General features: G+C 39.0%; 1 protein-coding gene across 5 annotated transcripts in view; it reads left to right on the top strand.

The window, feature by feature from the left end:
- Positions 1–23165, top strand: part of ANKIB1 (ankyrin repeat and IBR domain containing 1) — a 155007-nt gene that overhangs the window by 60681 nt on the left and 71161 nt on the right. For all 5 annotated transcript variants that reach the window (XM_055589697.1, XM_055589695.1, XM_055589694.1 and 2 more), the window contains one exon: positions 11267–11567. In XM_055589697.1, coding sequence (XP_055445672.1) covers positions 11267–11567 — 301 coding nt within the window. The remainder of the gene's footprint in view (positions 1–11266; positions 11568–23165) is intronic.

Consider the following 23165-nt stretch of genomic DNA (forward strand, 5'->3'; position numbering starts at 1 on the left):
CCACTGGAAAAACCATAGCCTTGACTAGACGGACCTTAGTTGGCAAAGTAATGTCTGCTTTTGAATATGCTATCTAGGTTGGTCATAACTTTTCTTCCAAGGAGCAAGCATCTTTTAATTTCATGGCTGCAGTCACCATCTGCAGTGATTTTGGAGCCCCCCAAAATACGGTCTAACACTGTTTCCCCATCTGTTTCCCATGAAGTGGTGGGACCAGATGCCATGATCTTCATTTTCTGAATGTTGAGATTTACACCAACTTTTTCACTCTCCACTTTCACTTTCATCAAGAGGCTTTTGAGTTCCTCTTCACTTTCTGCCATAACGGTGGTATCATCTGCATATCTGAGCTTATTGATATTTCTCTCGGCAATCTTGATTCCAGCTTGTGGTTCTTCCAGCCCAGCATTTCTCATGATGTACTCTGCCTAGAGGTTAAATAAGCAGGGTGACAATATACAGCCTTGAAGAGCTCCTTTTCCTATTTGGAACCAGTCTCTTGTTCCATGTTCAGTTCTAACTGTTGCTTCCTGACCTGCATACAGATTTCTCAAGAGGCAGATTAGGTGGTCTGGTATTCCCATCTCTTTCAGAATTTTCCACAGTTTATTGTGATCCACACAGTCAAAGGCTTTGGCATAGTCAATAAAGCAGAAATAGATGTTTTTCTGGAACTCTCTTGCCTTTTCCATGATCCAGCGGATGTTGGCTATTTGATCTCTGGTTCCTCTGCCTTTTCTAAAACCAGCTTGAACATCAGGAAGTTCACGGTTCATGTATTGCTGAAGCCTGGCTACATGGTAGTGTGTAAAATAATACAGAGAAGGCAATGGCAACCCACTCCAGTACTCTTGCCTGGAAAATCCCATGGACGGAGGAGCCTGGTTGGCCGCAGTCCATGCGGTAGTGAAGAGTGGGACACGACTGAGTGACTTCACTTTCACTTTTCACTTTCATGCATTGGAGAAGGAAATGGCAACCCACTCCAGTGTTCTTGCCTGGAGAATCCCAGGGATGGGGGATCCTGGTGAGCTGCCATCTATGGGGTCGCACAGAGTCGGACACAACTGAAGCGACTTAACAACAGCAGCAGCAGCAGTGTGTATATATCAATCCCAGTTTCCCAACACCAATCTTCAGTAATTTTTAAATTTGTAAAAGTTATAATAGTCTACTACCAGAAAGTTTAAAAATTGCTGATTTGATCAATATTATTGGTTTATCTAAGAAGGGATGTATTTGTCTCCAGCTTCTGCTTACCATTCTGTTGATGAGTGTTTAAAGACGTGAAGAAAAGGTGACTATATATTCTCTTTAAAATTACTGTTTTTATGATTTGGCCATATACTTTATACTTACAGTTTTACTTTATACTTTCAATTTCAGTCTAAAGTGTTTGTTTTTTCTTTATTGTTTGGAGATCACTGATTGATAATTTCGTTATTAAAGCCTTTAACATCCTGTCTTAGAATCAGAAATTACTTTTTGCTCTCCTTTCCTAAGATTAGACAACTCTAATTTCTTTAATCTGTGTATCTTTTTTCAAAATTTATTGAGGGCAGAGAAAATCACAAATCATATTATTATTTTAATTGTTTAGTCAATTTTGTAATTAAATAACTCTTAACACTCTGTCACTTAACACTTAAAAAGCAAGAGAGTTCCAGAAAAACATGTATTTCAGCTTTATTGACTATGCCAAAGCCTTTGACTATGTGGATCACCACCAACTGTGGAAAATTCTGAAAGAGATGGGAATACCAGACCACCTGATCTGCCTCTTGAGAAATCTGTATGCAGGTCAGGAAGCAGCAGTTAGAACTGGACATGGAACAACAGACTGGTTCCAAATAGGGAAAGGAGTATGTCAAGGCTGTATATTGTCACCCTGCTTATTTAACTTAAATGCAGAGTACATGGTGAGAAACCCTGGGCTGGAGGAAGCACAAGCTGGAATCAAGATTGCTGGGAGAAATATCAATAACCTCAGGTATACAGATGACACCACCCTTATGCCAGAAAGTGAAGAGGCACTAAAGAGCCTCTTGGTGAAAGTGAAAGAGGAGAGTGAAAAATGTTGTTTAAAGCTCAGCATTCAGAAAACTAAGATCATGGCATCCGGTCCCATCACTTCATGGCAAATAGATGGGGAAATAGTGGAAACAGTGGCTGACTTTATTTTTGGGGGCTCCAAAATCACTGCAGATGGTGACTGCAGCCATGAAATTAAAAGACACTTACTCCTTGGAAGAAAAGTTATGACCAACCTGCTGCTTCTGCTGCTTCTAAGTCGCTTCAGTCTGTCCGACTCTGTGCAACGCCGTACATGGCAACCCACCAGGCTCTGCCATCCCTGGGCTTCTCCAGGCAAGAACACTGGAGTGGGTTGCCATCTCCCTCTCCAATGCATCAAAGTGAAAAGTGAAAGTGAAGTCACTCAGTCGTTTTCAACACTCAGCGACCCCATGGACCGCAGCCTACCAGGCTCCTCCGTCCATTGGATTTTCCAGGCAAGAGTACTGGAGTGGGTTGCCATTGCCTTCTCCATGACCAACCTAGACAGCATATTAAAAAGCAGAGACATTACTTTGCCAACAAAGGTCCGTCTAGTCAAGGCTATGGTTTTTCCTGTGGTCATGTATGGATGTGAGAGTTGGACTGTGAAGAAGGCTGAGCGCCAAAGAATTGATGCTTTTGAACTGTGGCATTGGAGAGGACTCTTGAGAGTCCCTTGGACTGCAAGGAGATCCAACCAGTCCATCCTAAAGGAAATCAGTTCTGAATATTCATTGGAAGGACTGATGCTAAAGCTGAAACTCCAATACTTTGGCCTCCTAATGTGAAGAACTGACTCATTGGAAAAGACCCTAGTGCTGGGAAGATTGAAGGCAGAAGGAGAAAGAGACGACAGAGGATGAGATGGTTGGATGGCATCACTGACTCAATGGACGTGAGTTTGAGTAAACTCCGGGAGTTGGTGATGGACAGGGAGGCCTGGAGTGCTGCAGTCACGAGGTCACAAAGAGTCGGACACGACTGAGCAACTGAACTGAACTAACACTGTGTCATGAATTCAATAGAATAAGGATAAATAGCACACATCAACATGAAGTGAAATACCAACTCTGTTTTAGCTTTATGTTTTAGATAGCTTCAAATGTTTCACTGTGTTTAACTTTTCTAAACTGGTAACAAGTTGATGGCCATTATTTTCTCATGCTGCCTCATGAAACCTGGCATACCTGCCTGCTAGCTTCGGTATAGACTCTGACTAAGCTTGGCTACATTCCTAACACATGACATATATGGGTGGGCAAAGGAGTATACCTAGCCAAGGACAATATACTTTAGTAGCCATAAAGTAAATTGCAATAAGGCCTTGATTTAATCCCCATTTCCTTTAGCTTTATGGTACCTGCAACAGCAGGCACAGCTTTCCCCTCTTCTTAGACATAATAATATGGTAAAAGAAGGGCGGTTTACAGTTCAGGAGCTAGTTTGCATCTGTATCTCTCTGAACCTGAATGCTATGTGTTTACATCATACCATACCACAGTGCTTCTTTCCTGGGAAACTGAATCCATATTCATAAATATTCATGAATAATTACTATTTGATGTAGCAAAAGCACTGTTTAGACTTTGGAGTCCACATGTTCTAGTTTGGATAAGCATGTATAAAATGGGAAATTAGAGTGTTTGTTCCTTAGATTTTATAGGATAACTTCTTGTGCTTCCTAGAATATGAAAGGGGCCTGTCTTTTGGTATAAATGAAATATAAAATCTTTATTAGAGCACGTGTTTGTCAGAGCATATGTTAATATCAAGCTTTGAAAATTAAAACAGAGTTTCCAGTTTGGAAGGTTTTTGTTTGATTCTTGTATTTCAGGAGTTATTAAATTCTTATAAATGGATTGAAATTCAGTTCTCTCCTAACCTCCCTTGCTGTGCACACACTGTAAGGGCAGGTACTTAATCTATTTTTTTAATAATATACCTAACCTCTGTAATACAATTACAGGTACTCAAAAATAATGTTGCATGAAAGGTAAGATGTAAAGGGAACTGAAAGTGTATGTATATCTTAGTAACTACTGGAATAATAGTGTTATGACAAGAAATTGAGGCTGTAACAAAGAAGACGGTTATTTTGAGGGGAGCTCAACTGAATGTGAGATAATGATGGAATGTGCAAGAAAAATGGGGCTTAGACTCTTTGGGACCCCCATGGACTGTACAGTCCATGTAATTCTCCAGGCCAGAGTACTGGAGTGAGTAGCCTTTCCCTTCTCCAGGGGATCTTCCCAACACAGGGATCAAACCCAGGTCTCCTGCATTGCAGGCAGATTCTTTTACCAGCTGAGCCACCAGGGAAACCCATAAAAATTTAGAATATGGGCTCAAGGTCAGGGTAGTAGTCAGAGTTATCAAGCATTAAGAATTATCACTGAAATAATAGTAGAAGCCCTTTGAGAAAAACCATGATTCTGCTGCCACTGTCTGTCATTTGGGTTCCAATAAAAGTTTACAGTTTACAATGTGTATTCATAGAAACCACTGAAAGATAAGTGACTTTAAGAATGGATTTGCTCTCTGGAAGGAAGGAAGATGTCTAGAGAAGAAAACAGACTCAGAAAGTGAGTTTGCTTCCATTAAGGAGATAGGACACACACACAAGAACTGTACAAAAAAGATCTTCACAGCCCAGATAATCACAATGGTGTGATCACTGAACTAGAGCCAGACATCCTGGAATGTGAAGTCAAGTGGGCCTTAGAAAGCATCATAGTGGAGGTGATAGAATTCCAGTTGAGCTATTCCAAATCCTGATAGATGATGCTGTGAAAGTGCTGCACTCAATATGCCAGCAAATTTGGAAAACTCAGCAGTGGCCACAGGACTGGAAAAGGTCAGTTTTCATTCCAATCCCAAAGAAAGGCAATGACAAAGAATGCTCAAACTACCTCACAATTGCACTCATCTCACACGCTAGTAAAGTAATGCTCAAAATTCTCCAAGCCAGGCTTCAGCAGTATGTGAACCATGAACTTCCTGATGTTCAAGCTGGTTTTAGAAAAGGCAGAGGAACCAGAGATTAAATTGCCAACATCTGCTGGATCATGGAAAAAGCAAGAGAATTCCAGAAAAACATCTATTTCTGCTTTATTGACTATGCCAAAGCCTTTGACTGTGTGGATCACAATAAACTGTGGAAAATTCTGAAAGAGATGGGAATACCAGACCACCTGACCTGCCTCTTGAGAAATTTGTATGCAGGTCAGGAAGCAACAGTTAGAACTGAACATGGAACAAGAGACTGGTTCCAAATAGGAAAAGGAGTACTTCAAGGCTGTATATTGTCACCCTGTTTATTTAACTTATACGCAGAGTACATCATGAGAAACACTGGACTGGAAGAAACACAAGCTGAAATCAAGATTTCTGGGAGAAATATCAATAACCTCAGATATGCAGATGGCACCACCCTTATGGCAGAAAGTGAAGAGGAACTCAAAAGCCTCTTGATGAAAGTGAAAGTGGAGAGTGAAATAGTTGGCTTAAAGCTCAACATTCAGAAAACGGAAATCATGGCATCCGGTCCCATCACTTCATGGGAAATATTTTTCTGGGCTCCAAAATCACTGCAGATGGTGACTGCAGCCATGAAATTAAAAGACGCTTACTCCTTGGACGGAAAGTTATGACCAGCCTCGACAGCATATTCAAAAGTAGAGACATTACTTTGCCAACAAAGGTTCGTCTAGTCAAGTCTATGGTTTTTCCTGTGGTCATGTATGGATGTGCGAGTTGGACTGTGAAGAAAGCTGAGCACCAAAGAATTGATGCTTTTGAACTGTGGTGTTGGAGAAGACTCTTGAGAGTCCCTTGGACTGCAAGGAGATCCAACCAGTCCATTCTGAAGGAGATCAGCCCTGGGATTTCTTTGGAAGGAATGATGCTAAAGCTGAAACTCCAGTACTTTGGCCACTTCATGCGAAGAGTTGACTCATTGGAAAAGACTCTGATGCTGGGAGGGATTGGGGGCAAGAGGAGAAGGGGACAACAGAGGATGAGATGGCTGGATGGCATCACTGACTTGATGGACGTGAGTCTGAGTGGACTCCGGGAGTTGGTGATGGACAGGGAGGCCTGGCGTGCTGCGATTCATGGGGTCGCAAAGAGTCGGACACGACTGAGCGACTGAACTGATCTGAAGGAGGTAGGAAAGTAGAGCCATCATCATAGGCAAAAGTGAGATTGTTCTTAAAAAAATGAAGAGACCTGTTAAAAAGATGGGTAGTTATGGAAACCAAGGTAATAAAGAGATAAGTATATAAATGAATTATTAGCAGTTTAAGGTTAAAACAAGAATTGAGGATAAGAACTTAACTCTTAGGAAATTCCTGATGATGTGAACGAGTGCCGTTTTAGTACAGTGATCAGAATAGGGTTATATTGAAGTGGAGAGTAAATGTAGATTTATAGGTTGCAGTTATAGTTTGACTGTTTCACAATGAACACTGAAAGAATCTAGACAAACAAATCACTTTCGATGGGTTATTAAGGTCAAATGAAAGGAATTTTTTTCCAGGTTAATGTTTTCCTTACCCTTCCTTCCTGCCAGTTATCTCCTATCCTGGTCCAAGAATTAACCTTGTATGTAAGTAGTAAAATACACTTCATAATTACTGGCATAGTTATAAGAGGGGCCTATCTAAAACTTACATGTCAATTACAAATTTGTAATTCCATTTACTCATTCATGTAACTTAAAGAAGACTACTTTTGAATTTAAGTATATAATATAAAAGTAGTAATGTAAATCAATAAAATTAGAATATCCAACTTGACAGTTTTAGTACAGAATGTTTATGCAGGTATAGTACTGTATCTAATAAATTTGAGAATTTTTCCTGAATAAATAATTAAGCTCTTTTAATATTTTAACTTCAGAATAATAAACTTGCTTTGGTTTGCTGAATCAGAGTCTGGCAGATTGGGTATAAGAATGTTTGCTAAATTATCACATTATCTCATCTCTCTATTGGGGAGGATGTAGGATTGTTTAATGAGAGAGTCGGTCTCCATATCAGCTGACATCCTTCCACCTTGTGTTAAATTCCATGGTGATGAGAACCTGAGGTCTCCTGAACAAACTAAAAGAGAAAATACGTGATATATTGGAAATAGGGATAGGAAAAGCTGAATCTATGTTGCTGTACAGAATCATATGTAATCAGAATTAATTTTAATAATTTACTTCTAAGTTAAATTTTTAAGAAAATGAAATCTCTTTTTTTGTTAATAATGGCTCTTGGAAGAGATTTTAATCTTGAACACATTTTTAGAGTAGTGTTTAAAATTTTGGTTATTCACTGTAATTCAGCCATTATAAATACAGGGAAATATCATTGAAAATTTTATCATCAGTTGTTGACTTAGGAAAAATATATTTTTCCTTTTTTTTTAAATTATGAAGCAACATTATGGTTATATAAATAAACTACTCACATTCCTGCCTCCCTTAAACAACTGTTAGAATCATTCCATGTCCCTTCTGATTTTCACTATAAATATTCTTATATAGACTTGTTAATGACTTTATAATTTTCTATTGTACAGAAATACTATGATTTATATTTCCCAGTTTTCCTATAACCAGACATTTAAGTGATAAATTTCAGGAGTAGGTTTATTTGGTCAAAGAATAGGAGCCATATATTAGTTGGTTTTATGTATATAATATGTATATTAGCTATGTGTTTATATTGGTTACATACATGGTATATTTTATATATTAGCTATTTTGTGCAAGATCACACACCTAGAAAGTGACAGAACTGGGACTACAGCCAGGCAGTCTGTACTGGTCAGTAGGTACTGGGTTCTTGACCAGTCTGCTGTGCTACTGGCTTGAGAGATCTAGAATTCTGTCTTAATGTATTCCCAATGCCACATCACTAATCTTCATCATAAAAGTAATACACAAAGTAGTTCATCTATCAAAATTATAGCAAGTCTCCTGTGTGTTTGACACCATATTGGGGATTCAAGAAAGAACAGGATATAGATCTTGCCTTAAAAGGCTATAAACCAAGTGGGAGAAAGGAACAGATATGTAAGAAAGTAACTGTGTTACGATGTAATGAATTATATAATTAGGATGTGATAGGAAGACAAAGAAGGGAATGATCAATGCAGCTGGAGGAGGGAGCTTAGTGTAAAGAGGCTTCTAAGTAGGGTTGGGTTTGTTTAGATGGCTAAGTCAGATCCTTGGAAACCAGATAGAGTAAGCAATAAAGAGCATACCCATGTACTGAGGGAGTCAGAAGGCCATAAAGGCTCTGTAGGACTTTAGAGAAAATGGCTTTCTGAGCAAATTTTATTAGAACTTGGGACCTGAGCTTCAGAGACAAGCTTTGAAAGTTAAACTTGGACTGAGTAGAGATTGAGAACTCCAGGAGATACTGGAGATACTTACTTCTCAGGAGATACTTGCTTAACATTTGCCTGGGGGATTAGGAGTGGATGAGACCTGAGACCATTCCTACATTCCCTGAATTGTAAGACTCAGAGATGATAGTCTTATCTCTTGCCCAGAAACATATTTTACATTGCAGAGCATAAGAACCCAAGGTCTTCCCTAGAATAGTGTTCATACGCAGGGATAGGTTCCCCCTCCACACACACAACCCCCCACCCATCCCCACCCCCCCACCAACCCCTTCTCCTCACACCTTCCCTGGTCTCCAGAGGGAAGGAGATCTACTATACAAGCTTCCCAGAGTCTTATATTTAGGGCTCATTCCTATTGTTGCTATAACAAATTATCACAAACTTGGTGACTAAAAACAACACAAATGTATTATCTTAAAACTCTGGAGATCAGAAATCTGAAATGGTTCCACTGAATTAAACTCAGAGTGTTGGCAGAGTTATATCCCTTCTGCATGCTCTTGGGTAGAATCCCTTACCTTACCTTTTCCAGTTTCTAAAAGCTGTCTGCACTTCTTGGCTTGTGGCCCCTTCCACCATTTTTAAAGACAGCAGCATAGCATCTTCCAATATGTCTTTGATTCTGACCCTCCTGTCTTTCTCTTCTAAGGATTCGTGATTACATTGGGCCCACCTGGATACTAGGATACTTTCCCAATGTCAAGAACCTTAACTTAATCATATCTGTGAAGTCTCTTTTACTGTATAAGGTAACATATTCACAGGTCCCGGGGATTAGGACATAGACCTCTTTGGGGCGGAGATACTAGTCTGCCTGTCACACTGCCCTGCAGTGCAGACCCCAGTACATGTACTATGTGATGTCTGATCTGGCTCAGATTGCATATCCCCAGTGGTAGGAGTTAGGGTATGTGGGACTAGTTATTATTTCATTTGTTCCTGCTTCAGAGACTTCATGTTTTACTTTCAAGATGGCTCAAATGAATGTGGACCCTAGAAGCCTAATAGGCTAGTTTTGAAGGGCTGTATTGCTGAACTGTCTAGAATCTTAAATGATAAAAGCAGAAGATACCCAGAGTTGTTCTACAAATTGGAAACCACCGTAAGACATCTTACTCGGCCTTTTTCCTCATAAGAGCTTTCTAGCTTGGCTCGAAGAGCTCTTCCTAGTTCCTTCCTAGTCAGGGTTTTGTCTTTGTTTTTTCTTGTTCTAAGCTAAAACTAACCTAAAAACAATCCAGATATAACTAGGATTTAGCTTTTAACTCTTCTGCTCCCTTCCCATTGCTATTCTGCCCTTAGACATAGGAACGCAAGTGATACCAGCCCTCCATAGTAAATTGACTCATCTTTGGATATGGGACTGTATGCCCATTTCATAGTATACTTGTGTTTTTTAGTACAGGCTGACTGAATTATACTAGGTTTATCCAACTCATTTCCTGTTATGGCCACTGAACTGGCTCAAATGTTAATCCACTGAGCCTAGCCCAAAAGATGTAGTGGATGCTAGACACAGCTCTCAGATCTGGATCTGGCAGAAGTTAAGGCAGCTCACCTATTATCATCGGTAAGGTCTACCACCTTGAAATTATATCGTGCTCTTCCAGTACTCACCTAGCTTATAGCCTTAAGAAGGTATTACATTGTATAAATATATGCCTTATTCTTTCAAAAGCTGGGGAAAACTCAGATAAATTTTTCCTAGATTTAACATTTACTTCCAGACTTACGCATTGCTTGCTTCTCCTATATGGTCAGCATCCTTCTTAAGTAAATATGTACTCAAGAGAAATAAAATATAGCAGAGCAATAACAAAAAAATAAATCGCTGCTCCTGCTGCTAAGTCGCTGCAGTCGTGTCCGACTCTGTGTGACCCCACAGATGGCAGCCCACCAGGCTCCCCCGTCCCTGGCATTCTCCAGGCAAGAACACTGGAGTGGGTTGCCATTTCCTTCTCCAATGCATGAAAGTGAAAAGTTAAAGAGAAGTCGCTCAGTTGTATCCGACCCTCAGCGACCCCATAGACTGCAGCCTTCCAGGTTCCTCCGTCCATGGGATTTTCCAGGCAAGAGTACTGGAGTGGGGTGCCATTGCCTTCTCTGAAATAAATTGCTGGGATATGTTTAATAATGTACCTAAGACATTTATGTTAATTGACATACTAGTCCGTTATGTGGCCCTTTGGTTCCTTTCTTTCTTCCTCCTTTTCCTTTTCTCTGTCATTTTCCTTTTCCTTACCTTTCATTTTTCTTCTTATGCCTTTTTCTCTTTTATTAGCAAACACTGTAATGATAGTCAACTTTGGTTTTTTAGTATTATTGTTCTAGAATCAAGTTTTTTTATAATTGTAAGAATTAGTGGGGCTTCTCTGGTGGCTCAGTGGTAAAGAATCCACCTCCTAATGCAGAAGACACAGATTTGATCCCTGGTCTGGGAAGATCCCACATGCCACGGAACAGCTAAGCCCGTGTGCCACAGCTGCTGAGCCCATACTCTGGAGTGTGGGAGCTGCAACTCCTGAGCCCATGTGTCGCAACTCCTGAAGCCCTCGCGCAGGAGAAGCCCCTGCAGTGAGAAGCCTGTGCACCGCTATTAGAGAGGAGCCCTCACTCTCCGCGACTAGAGAAAAGCCCACACAGTAACGAAGACCCAGCACAACCAAAAAAAAAATTAGTCATTCAACCTATTGTGAAACAGTGCCTCAATAGAAACTGGATTAGCAGCTTAGAAGTAGAGCTTTACATGTATCTCCTGTGTATTATTTCCAGGTAGGAAAAACCTGATTTTCATTCTTTACCATTTTAGGACCTTTCTTTTTGGTAGAGATGGAAATCCAAATAAACGGAATGTGCACAATGAAACATCTATGCATTTGTTGTGTATGGGACCTCAGATTATGATCTCAGAAGGAGCCCTTCATCCTCGCTTAGCACGCCCTGCGGAAGATGATTTTAGAAGAGCAGATTGTCTACAGATGATTTTAAGATGGAAAGGAGCAAAACTTGACCAAGGCGAATATGAGAGAGCAGCTATTGACGCTGTTGATAACAAAAAGAACACACCCCTGCACTATGCTGCTGCCTCAGGGATGAAAACCTGCGTAGAGGTAAACCTTTGGTGTGCCCGTTTGTTTGTTTTAGCAATCTGCATGGTAAAATCTGTGTCTTGGTAATGTGTGATAATCAATATTTGTTTTACTTAGTTAATTTGACTAGTCATTTCTGTCTCTTGTGGTTCTAAAAGAATTGGGAGCCCTTGTTTTAGGGAAAACAAACCCACAAACATTCATCCTTGGAAATGAAATGAAATCAGAAGCAATTTAAAATTGACTGACATCCCTGAACATAGCAGTCATCATACAAACACTATCTTATTGAGAGTAATACTTTTGGTATCAAAAGTTTCACTTGTCGCTGATTTTAGACACCAATTTATAGAATGTATACATATGGCAAATCTTGACAAGTGGGACCTTTACCTATATTATCTAGAAGTGATCAGTTCCCTAAGCTATGAGCTTCACAGGTGGCTGAACAGTAAAAGAATCCACCTGCAATGAAGGAGACCTGGGTTTGATCCCTGGGCAGGAAGATCCCCCTGGAGAAGAAAAGGGCAACCCACTCTGGTATTCTTGCCTGGGAAATCCCATGGACAAAAGAGGCTGTAGTCTGGGGTTGCAGAGTTGGACACGACTTACTGACTAAATAAGCAGCAGGGATAAATATTAATGAATATATTTATTGGGGCTTTAAAAAATTTTATATATTAAAATGTGCTGGGTTTTTTCTGTGTAATTTGCACTAAAGTACCTGAGTACTTTGTATTTGAATTTTTCCATCTATGTTTTTCATATATATATATATATATGTGTGTGTGTGTGTGTATATATATATATCTCTCTCTAACAACAGGCTTAGATAAAGTCAACCGTATAGTATAGGATCTTAACTAAGCTAAGAAATCATTATTCTTTATACTGTCCTTGCTGCTATACAGCTGTATTCTCTCAGCTATATACATGTCAATCCATACGTAACTCTTAGACGTTCTTTTGCATAAATGTATTTAAGTTTCAGTGTAGCATTATAAATTGAATCAGAGTATCCATTTACCAGATATGTAGGTCTTGATTAGAAAAGTAGTTTTCCAGATTAAATATATGTTAATAAGATTAAAATATGCATCTTAAAATTTAGTATTTCCTTAATATTATTTATGTGTGTAAACTTATACTTCTAAATTGATAAATATACAATATACAATATACAAAATTCATATACAAAATAAATGTACATATACAAAATACATGTACAAAATAAATATACAAAAAACATGAAGGTTCTGCATTTTCTTACTCATGTTAAAAGGTTATGGCCATTTATATGACTTCTTTAGCGTATCTGAAATGTCAGTTGTTCTCAACTTCTGGAAGCCTTATCTTGTGTTTTTTGCTCTTGTTTGTGATACTTACTGATCTTTTAGAATATTAGTCATTTCAGCTCTTGGAATTGTGTCACCTTTGCCCACTGCTTAGCTAGTGACAGTCATTTAGTTGGTTGGTTTAGTCACTAAGTCATGTCCAACTCTTGCGGCCCCAAGGGTTGTAGCCCGCCAGGTTCCTCTGCCCATGAGATTCTCCAGGCAAGAACACTGGAGTGGGTTGCCATTTCCTTCAAGGGATCTTCCAAACCCAGGAATCGAACCAGGGTCTCCTGCATTGCAGGCAGATTCTTTACCAACTGAGCTATGAGGGAAGTCCAGTGATGGTCATTAACTTAAAACTAATCTTAAGCTTTACTTTCTAACATTGATTCTCAGTGTGGTAGAAGGATGTCCTAGGATTTAGCATGGAATGAGGCTATTGACAGAATTACTGAGGCTTTTAATCAAGTTTTTTTATATATTGTTCTATGCCCACGTCTTAAGAACGAATCACTGCTGTAGTGACTTGTTGTTGACAGGACTGCATCAGCATCATATTAATAATTTTCAAGTGAGCTAGAGTAGAAAATAGCTTATTCTTGATAGTAATAATATTGCTTTTAAATTGCTGCTTTATATCTTGCTTCCAAAAATTCTCTATAAGCATTGCTTTAGTAGTTGTTGATTTTGAAGTAAGTTTACAGTGATGGGCTTATTAAATTGTTTTCAAAAGGTGAATGTGGTATTTTTGCCAACACATTTATGTGTTTGTATATTACTTTTTATTCAGTGAAGAAAATTAATGCCAGATTTATTCTGACTGACAATTCTGATGATTTGCTTGGTGTGAATGTGTATGTTTTACTGTTTGATCTTTCAGTATATGATGTTACACAAGCCACACCATTTAATAACTATTTTCATTTTTCTGTATTCAGAAGAGCTCTTTGACTTAATGTAAAATCTGTAAATAGAACCCTGTAAATACCTTCATTGCATTTATTCTAGTTGTCATCAACAGATTTTAGCATGTCATTTTACCCATATAAAGCTATTTTAAATCTGTTTTATATACTTGACTTTATATTTACCCAGCCTCAGGTCTTGAATGACTTTTGATAATGTTAACTGTTAACTAAACACAAAGAGTTTCACAAGAAAGTGTACATTAACTAATTCCCAGAGGCCTTATTGTGTTTTCTAGTTCTAGTACATAAAACAAACACACTGACATACATAACCTACTCTGTAACTGTCCTTTAAGAGTATTAGTCCTTAAGTGTCTTTGTGTAAGGTCTTCTAGTATTCATAGTGCTCATTGATGCCAAGCATGATATAAAGGGCTTGGGTTGAGTGAAAGAGTGTTACCAGATGTTTATTACCTTTTTCATTAAGCTATCGTAGTATGGTGTAAAGAGCACTGGTGTCTAGCCCTGATCCTCACAGTGGTTATCTGTAGACCTCCAGTCACTCAGCTTCTTTGAGATTATCAAAGAAGAGGAAACTATCCAGCCGTCCAAGAGGTAACTTTCACAGTTACCTCAAAAGAACCCTTTAGCACTAATTTTTCTGTTAATCTGTGATTGTAGCAAAATAGATCCCATTTTTAATGTCTGGCCTTTAAGGTTAAATTGATTATTTTATTCCACGGTTAAGGCCAAACTATTTTTTTTTAACTCTTAAGGATTTATTTATAAATGTCTATGGAAATATGTCTTTTCTAGTTATTGAAGATTTTTTTTCTGTGTTTATTTAAGGACAGAGTTGATAAAGTTGACATTGGGCAATTTTGTATGTGCATTTAAACACACAGATTCTTGTGGCTCATTATTTTGAACCATTTAAATGAAATGTTTACAACTTCCCCTTCTCTCTGTGATAATGATGTTCTGTAGTAAGCTAAAGGGGCACACACATGTACATACACAGAACATAACATAAAAACCTCTTAATCACAGAGTTCTTTTAGAAACTTGCATGTGTGAAGGCATCAGTGGCTATATAAGCTATAGATATAGATACACTGATATATACACACACACACACATATACACACACGCACACACATATAAATGGAGAGCTCACCCTGAAGTTTCTCATGCTATATTACTGCCTCGCTGATTTCCTCATATGAACATTCCAACAGTCTCTCAAAGTCAGTGTTTCCAAAACTATACTCAAGCTTCTCTATCCACAGCTCCTCTTCTGGACTGCCTTGTTCCTATTAACGATGCTACCGTTACCACCATATCTACTCTTGATACCTGGATTTATCTTGGCAATGTTTTTGTTTTGTTTTGTTTTGTTGTGTCAAACTCATGCCACTAATTTGCAGAATACAGCTGTTCCTTGCCTATTTTGGCCAGCCCCTTCTTTTTATCTCTACGGGGCAGCTTCTAACAACAGATGCTTATATCAAATCCTACTTTTCCTTAAGTAGGAAAATTTGAAGTTTGACAAATTAATCATTCAGATTATTTATGAGATAAAAGTAACACAAAGAAGAGTAGACTGCAGTTATTTGAAAATTAGAAATGCTTATATGTTGAACATTTATTAATGCAAATTAAAGTCCCTTTAATTCTAATTTTTTCATATTTCAAAGAATCATTCCAAGGGTAAGCAAACATTTTTCTGTGAAAACCCAGATAGTGTATATTTAATTAAAAAAATTTTTTATAATTTCATTTGTTTTGGCTTTGCTAGGGCTTCATTGCCACGTGAGTTATTTCTGTGGTTGAGATGAGCCAGGGTTACTCTTCATTATGGTGCATGGGCTTCTTGGGGGGAGCGCAGGCTGTAGATGCATGTTCAGTAGGTGGGGCACGCAGGCTCAGCAGTTGCGGTGTGGGCTCTGGGGCACACAGGCTTCAGTAGGTGGGGCACGCAGGCTCAGTACTTGCCATGTCCATCTCATCCTCTGTCACCCTCTTCTCCTCCTGCCTTCAGTCTTTCCCAGCATCAGGGTCTTTTCCAGTGACTTGGCTCTTTGCATCAGGTGGCCAAAGTATTGGAGCTTCAGCATCAGTCCGCACACCGCTGGAGAAGACTCTTGAGAGTTCCCTGGACAGCAAGGAATATTCAGGGTTGATCTCCTTACTGTCCAGGGAGCTCTCAAGAGTCTTCTCCAGCACCACAGTTTGAAAGCCTCAATTCTTTGGCACTCTGCCTTTATGATCCAGCTCTCACAACTGTACGTGGCTGCTGGACAGACCATAGTCTTGACTCTATGGACCTTTGTCGGCAAAGTGAGGTCTTTGCTTTTTAACACACTGTCTGGGTTTGTCATAGCTTTCCTGCAAAGAAGCAGTTGTCTTCTGATTTCATGGCTGCAGTGATTTTAGAGCCCAGGAAGAGGAAATCTATCACTGCTTCCACCTTTTCCCTTTCTATTTGCCATGAAGTAATGGGGCCGGATGCCATGATCTTAGTTTTTTTAATACTGAGTTTTAAACTGGTTTTTCACTCTCCTCCTTCACCCTCATCAAGAGGTTCCTTAGTTCCTCTTCTCTTTCTGCCATTAGAGCGGTATCATCCTCATATCTGAGGTTGTTATTTCTCCCGGCAGTTTTGATTCCAGCTTAAAACTCATCCAGCCTGACATTTCTCATAATGTGCTCTGTGTGTAAGTTAAATAAACAAGGTGACAATAAACAGCCTTGTCATACTCCTTTCTCAATCCTGACCCAGTCAGTTGTTTCATACAAGGTTCTAACTACTGCTTCTTGGCCAGCATAGGTCTGTTGCTGCTGCTAAGTCACTTCAGTTGTGTCCGACTCTGTGCGACCCCATAGACGGCAGCCCACCAGGCTCCCCCGTCCCTAGGAGTCTCAGGCAAGAACACTGGAGTGGGTTGCCATTTCCTTCTCCAGTGCATAAAAGTGAAAAGTGAAAGTGAAGTCACTCAGTCGTGTCCGACTCTTAGTGACCCCATGGACTGCAGCCCACCAGGCTCCTCCATCCATGGGATAGGTCTGTTAGCAAGGCCTAATTTGTGATTTTTCTCCTCTTGGCCGACTTCCCTAGAGCAAGCCCAGTCATTAGGCCTCATTTATATTGCTGCTTCACCTGTCATAGTGATTCAAGAAATGGTTGATGTGACAGAGGTGGCTGTTGTGTTTAATAGTGCTTCAATTCTTTGTGAAAAGCATTTTTTAAAATGAGTATTATCATTAGATATTTCCTATACACCTTTGTCCTACTTGCTTATTCAAAGCTTTAAGTGTTGCTGCTTATTGTCAGATCAAATAAAGGTCACTAGAAAACCAAAGCTGGTAAGTCCCACTTCCCCTTTGTAGCCACAGGGCCTATATGACACTCAGCAGCTGTCAGAGCATTTCACACTTCATTGAAAAGCCATACAAATCATTCACAAGTTATACTGAAAAGTTTTACTTAATTGCAATTGTGTTTTTAGCACCTGGGGTTTTAAAACTATAGAAAAGAATAAGGAAATTGTGGCCCCACCTTAGCAACTGGAAGTAACTGTGCCTGTCTGGGCCTCTGTTTTCTAATTTTTAATCAAGATAGTTATGATTTCATTATTGCATCCAAAATATTGTTACAGGCACTGAAGGGAAGGAAAGATCATTTTAATTTTCCTAAGCCCAGAAAATATTTTGGATAGTAGTAATATTTGAGTGGATAAGACTTCAGTTTAAGTATTTGGAGGAGGCTGCTCAAAATGTGGTCCTCAGACCTGTAGCATCAGTAACTCTTGTTGTAAATACAAATTCTTGTACTTGCCAGACCTCCAGATACCGAATAGGAATCTCTGGGGTAGACTCCAGGAATGCGTAAAGCAAGTTTCACTGGTTATTCGTTTGCATGTTGCAGTTTGAGAAGGACTGTTCTACGTCTCAAACATATGCAAATTGAAGTATTTTGGAGAGGCTTGATAAGACAGATGATTTAAAATGAAGATAGAAGCCATAGTAAGTAGAAAATCCTAAGTGCTAATTTGAAATTTATTTATAGAAAATTTAGCCATTTAATTTTTTTGGTTAGTGCTATTTTGAAAGCAAATATTAAAAAAAAAAAAGAAAGCAAATATAGTAAGATTAACCTAATGGTTGTAATGTAGAATAGATTTTATTTGAAAGAGGGTACTGATAAAGGAGTGGTTCTTAAAGTCTTGCTACCGAGACACTATTCCTCAGACTGGCTTTGGCATCAGTTTGGGTATTGTTGGGAATGCAGCATCTCAGGCCTCATCTCATCACCTGAGTCTGAATCCGTAGTTTAACAGGAACGCTGAAGTCATCCATATTCACATTAAAGTTTGAGAAGCCTTAGCTTAGAGCAGTAATCTGTGGGACCTACAATGGAATAATCTGTAAAATGTGCATATACTTAGTCTCCATTCCAGATCACCCTAGTATAACTATCAGACTACCCAAGTGATTCTTAAACAATTTGGAAACCTTTGTGTTGGAACAGTGGTTTTAACCATGTCTGCACACAAAATCCCATTCTGTAGACCATATCTCAAACCAATAAAATTGGATTTCTGAGCATGGGGCCCCTGTAATAAAACTTCTCCAGATGATTACAGTGTACAGCCAAGGTTGAAAACCAAAATATTAGAAGATAGTGATAGGAGTTAGAATATTATTGCACTGATTCTGCTGTGAACTGATAAAGAGCCTGGGTATGTGCGGTGGTATTAGAAATGGAAAGCATGAGACAAATGCATTTTGGTGACTTGGTCAGTTTATACAAGAAAGTAAGAGAAAGGTTAAAGGTGATGAAGACTTTAAAATGTAAAAGGTGAGCTATCTTTGGATAATATAATTTTCTCACTTTGATTTTTCTGCATTTTGTATAACAATCTGCTATCATATCTATAATTAGAGTAGAACAAATTAACTTTATTTTTAAGTAAACTGAGCATGATTTTGAACCTGGTTCACTTTGAAGCCTGCTAGCAATTGACAAACATCGAAAAAGTGAGTTCAGGTGTTGTATGTGAAGTGTACTTCAACAGTATAAAGAAAAAAAGTTAAAAGTGAGATGAGGTGAAGGAATTGGTTAGAAGGAAAGGCGAATATCTTGAATTGTCATTTAGAAGAAGATTGAGGTCTTAGATTATCCACATGAAATGGTATTCAGGCTGTTAAAAATTAGAACTAACTGGGGGTAATGAATATAGATTTAGAATCAAATGTTATCTCCATAGAGTTGATAACTAAAAGCAAGATAAGGTATAGATGACAAATCCAAGGACAGGACTTTAGATTATAGATAAAATTACAGAATTAAAGTCACAGCATCAACTTGGAAAATGTCTGTGTTTAAAGGGAATGAGAACAAGAAGTGGCCTACAACAAAAAAACAAAAAAGCAGAGAAGAGAACCAAAATAATCCAGCATCGAGGATGCCAAGAGAAGAATTTCAAGGAGAGGAGGCAGTCAGTCATTTGCCATGCTTCAGAAAGGGCAAGGAATTAGAATACTGAGAAAGGCGGCTGGCTTTGAGAGGTATTAATGACTTTCAGGAATAATATTAGAGTGAAGTGGGCAGAGTAGAAGTTAGATTGCTGGGAGAAATTGAGTAATTTGCTGAGGAAATGTAGAGACAATGAGTGTCAGTCACTAATTTCAGAAATGTGGCTGAGAAAGTATTAAGGAAGTCATTAGAGGACTAACAGAATTAAGATAGGGGACTCCTCTGCCAGGAGCCAGTAGAGTCAGAGACTAAAGGGGGTGGGAGTAATGGAGTGCTCAGGGTCATAGAGGAAACAGATTAGGAAATGGGAATTTTACAACTAGAACAGACTTATTATCTTTCTTTTTACACTTTTTCTCAAAATAATGTAAGCCTCATTTTACAAATGGACCTGTGTAAACTGAGGCTTACAGAAGTTAAATGACTTATGCAGAGTCACCAGGCATTTAGATGAAGGATCAAAGGGGTGGAAAGGGATTTGTCATCAACTGGGGGCTGTCCTTCCCCTCTTCCTGCGGGATTATGAATAGAAAGGAAGACAACATCAATAAACAGATGTCCTGAGACGGTGATAATTGGATGTTTCTTTTAAGGTAGAAAATTGTGTATACCACCAAGTATGTGAAATAGGCTAAATATATATATATATATATATTTGAATAAAATATTCAGTTCTCCTTGCTTGAGAGTGAAGAAAATGATACTTGGATGCTTTGGTTGAAGCATTTAAAAACTGCCTCTTCCCAACCAAGTGTAACTCCCTATTATGCAAAAGCAAAACATCTGACTTTATGCAGGAAATGGTGGCTCAGACGTTAAGGAGTCCACCTGCAATGTGGGAGACCCAGGTTTGATCTCTTGTGTTGAGAAGATCCCCTGGAGAAGAGAATGGAAACCCACTCACTCCAGTATTCTTGCCTGGAAAATTCCATGGACAGAAGGAGCCTGGTGGGCTACAGACCATGGGGTTGCAAAGGTCTGATACGACTGAGTGACTAACATATGTAGCAGAAGTTTAACATGTCTTGACATCTTGTGTTTACTGGTGTTTCTACCTTAGGCCCCAAAGGTCAGTATGCTGAAACACTTTTTTAAAAATTCCTCCTCCAGTGTCAGGCAGTACTGCTGTTAGCTAGCTGGCTTCTCTGCCCAAAGTAGCATATACATTGATTTCCTTGCCAAGACAAATGGACACGTGCTGCAAATATGAGCCTTCCCTCCCATCACCCATCACGGGTATCTCTCCAGCAATGAGATAACAGATTTTGGGGACCCCTCACCTCACTCCCAGCAGACTCATTTTGGGACTGCTTTTGAAGACAGATCACCAGTCAATGTAAGAAATCTCAAGTTCTGAAAATTGTCAACAGTGACTCTCAACAATGACTTCTCGCACATTCCCTCTCCATACACTCTTTTTTTTTTTTTTTTTTTTTAAAGCCCATGGAATGCAGACTGGAAGGTTCCTCTCACCAATATTTTGGAACGGCACAGCCTCTTAAATTTTGTTGTCTTTACTTTTGCTAAAGACTGGGATAATTAAGTTAAATATGATTTATCTTGTTTGCTAATATTTGGAATGTCTTCTGTGGTAGTATCTATTTTGGATGTAAGTCAAATCATGGCTTTGAAAGCTATCCCAGTGTGCTTTTTAGAAATCATTTCCTACCACTCTGAATAAAGAAGCAGAGAACAAAGTCAGCTCTTAGTTCTGTAGCTGCTGCTGCTAAGTCACTTCAGTTGTGTCCAATGCTGTGTGACCCCATAGACGGCAGCCCACCAGGCTCCCCCATCCCTGGGATTCTCCAGGCAAGAACACTGGAGTGGGTTACCATTTCCTTCTCCAGTGCATGAAAGTGAAAAATGAAAGTGAAGTCGCTCAGTCATGTCCGACTCTTAGTGACCCCATGGACTGCAGCCCACCAGGCTCCTCCATCCATGGGATTCTCCAGGCAAGTTCTGTAGCAGTCAGAAGCAAATTGTTTTGTGTTGGATAACCTGTGAAGCTGAAAGGCTGAAAACAGTAATAGATCCTGCAGTTGGTATGGTAAGTCTGTGGGCTTATTACTTCCCAGTATTAAATAGATTAGGTAATATAAATATACCAGTCTCCATACCACTTAGGCCAGAGTGTAGGGTCATTGCTTGTCAGACTTTCATGTGCATAAGAATCTCCTTGAGATTAAAATCTGATTCTGATATAGAGGTCTGGAGTGGGAGGGGCTTGGGTGGTAACACTGAGATTCAGCATTTCTAACAAACCCCCAGTGATACCACTGGTCCCCAGACCACACTTAGACTGAAGGGTTTCAGATGATAACAGTGACTGCTGAGACTTTATGCTTCACATATTTTTTTTTTCTTTAAAGGGCCAGATGTAATGTGTAACTATTTTAACCTTTGTGACCACAAGTCTGTGTTTCATATTCTTCTTGATTTGTTTGCTTGTTTTTACAACTTAAAAAATGTTGTAAACCATCTTAGGTCTGAGGAATACCTTTGGCCTAAAGCAGGAAGCCAGAGTCATGTCCACTGGGCTTGTCAGTGGCTTCCAGGCCTGGCATTGGCGTAGGTCCCTTATTTTGTCAGGGCCTCTTGGGATGACTGTAGAGAAACCATGAGAATTGCAGAAGCAATAAAGGAATTTTACAGGAAGATCTGTGTTTGTTGGAAGGAGAGGAGATAAAATTTGGAAGAAAATGAAAAGAAACTGCCATTTTGATTAACTCCCTTAAACAATGAAAATCGCTAAAAAGTATTTACGTTTAGATCATAAAAGAGATCTGGCCAGAACTTTACAGTAGGCCCAGGATACGTGTGACTTCTTTAATGTTTGTGGTCAACCTGTTCTTTGTGTCAATACAGTGTCATTAAGAACTCAGTCAAACTTGTGTCTGAAACCCAGTTCTGCTCCTTATTAGTCGGTAATTTTGGTCAAGTTATTTAACTCTTCTGAAACATCACAGTGTCCCTACTACTTGGGGTTGTTAACATTAAATAAGAATATGTGTTAGAGGTCTCAGCATAGTGCTTGGCACTCAGAAAACAATAGGTGGTGTCTGTTACTGTGTTATGTGGTGGTGAGTGAATTCTGTAAAAGAATTCACTCTGTGACTAATTGTTAGGCTGTCCTTCAGGGGTGTCCTGGATTATGGCCCTCGTGGTATTCATGTCCTTCCCAGCGTCTGCACATGTAATGGGGAACCTTGAACCTACAGCCCTTAGTAGCAGTGTATTAAGCTTCTACAAAATCCGCAGAACCCTCGGTAGTAAACACAGTTACTCTTTTATGCGTTTTTACAAGTGGGATTTCTTTGGGTGAAATCCTTCCTTTAAATATCAAGAGATTTGATGGAGTATCTTCTTACCTTGGCTGTGAGTAGCTATTCCCATTGCTTATTTTGAGTAATATTGGAAACAGTTTTGCTTCAGTGATTTGCTAAACCTAATTTCATTTCAGTGTTTAACTGGATAATGAATGACACAAATGAAAATTTTTGTCTGCCTTGCCAGGATAGCAGGTGTTAGTGGTTATGTCCTTCTTGTTTGAGAAAGATTTGTAGAAATGTATAAAATTTAAAGCATTGAATAGCTATAAAATTACTCATTTTTAAGTAAAACTTTGGATTGGACAGAATGTTTAAGAATTTCTTTATAAAATTTAAGAAACAGGTTTGTTGTTTTTAACCAAAGGAAGTCATCTTAACACAGATTAACAGTAATTTGCTTATCTTAAAATCAGAAGCCACTGGTATCTAACTTTTACTGTCACTTCATATTATTACATATTATTGATTTTTTGTCATGCTTCTTTTATTATATTAAAAAGTTTTAA

The sequence above is a fragment of the Bubalus kerabau genome, chromosome 8 (assembly GCF_029407905.1).
Source record: "Bubalus kerabau isolate K-KA32 ecotype Philippines breed swamp buffalo chromosome 8, PCC_UOA_SB_1v2, whole genome shotgun sequence".
Taxonomy (NCBI): Eukaryota; Metazoa; Chordata; class Mammalia; order Artiodactyla; family Bovidae; genus Bubalus; species Bubalus kerabau.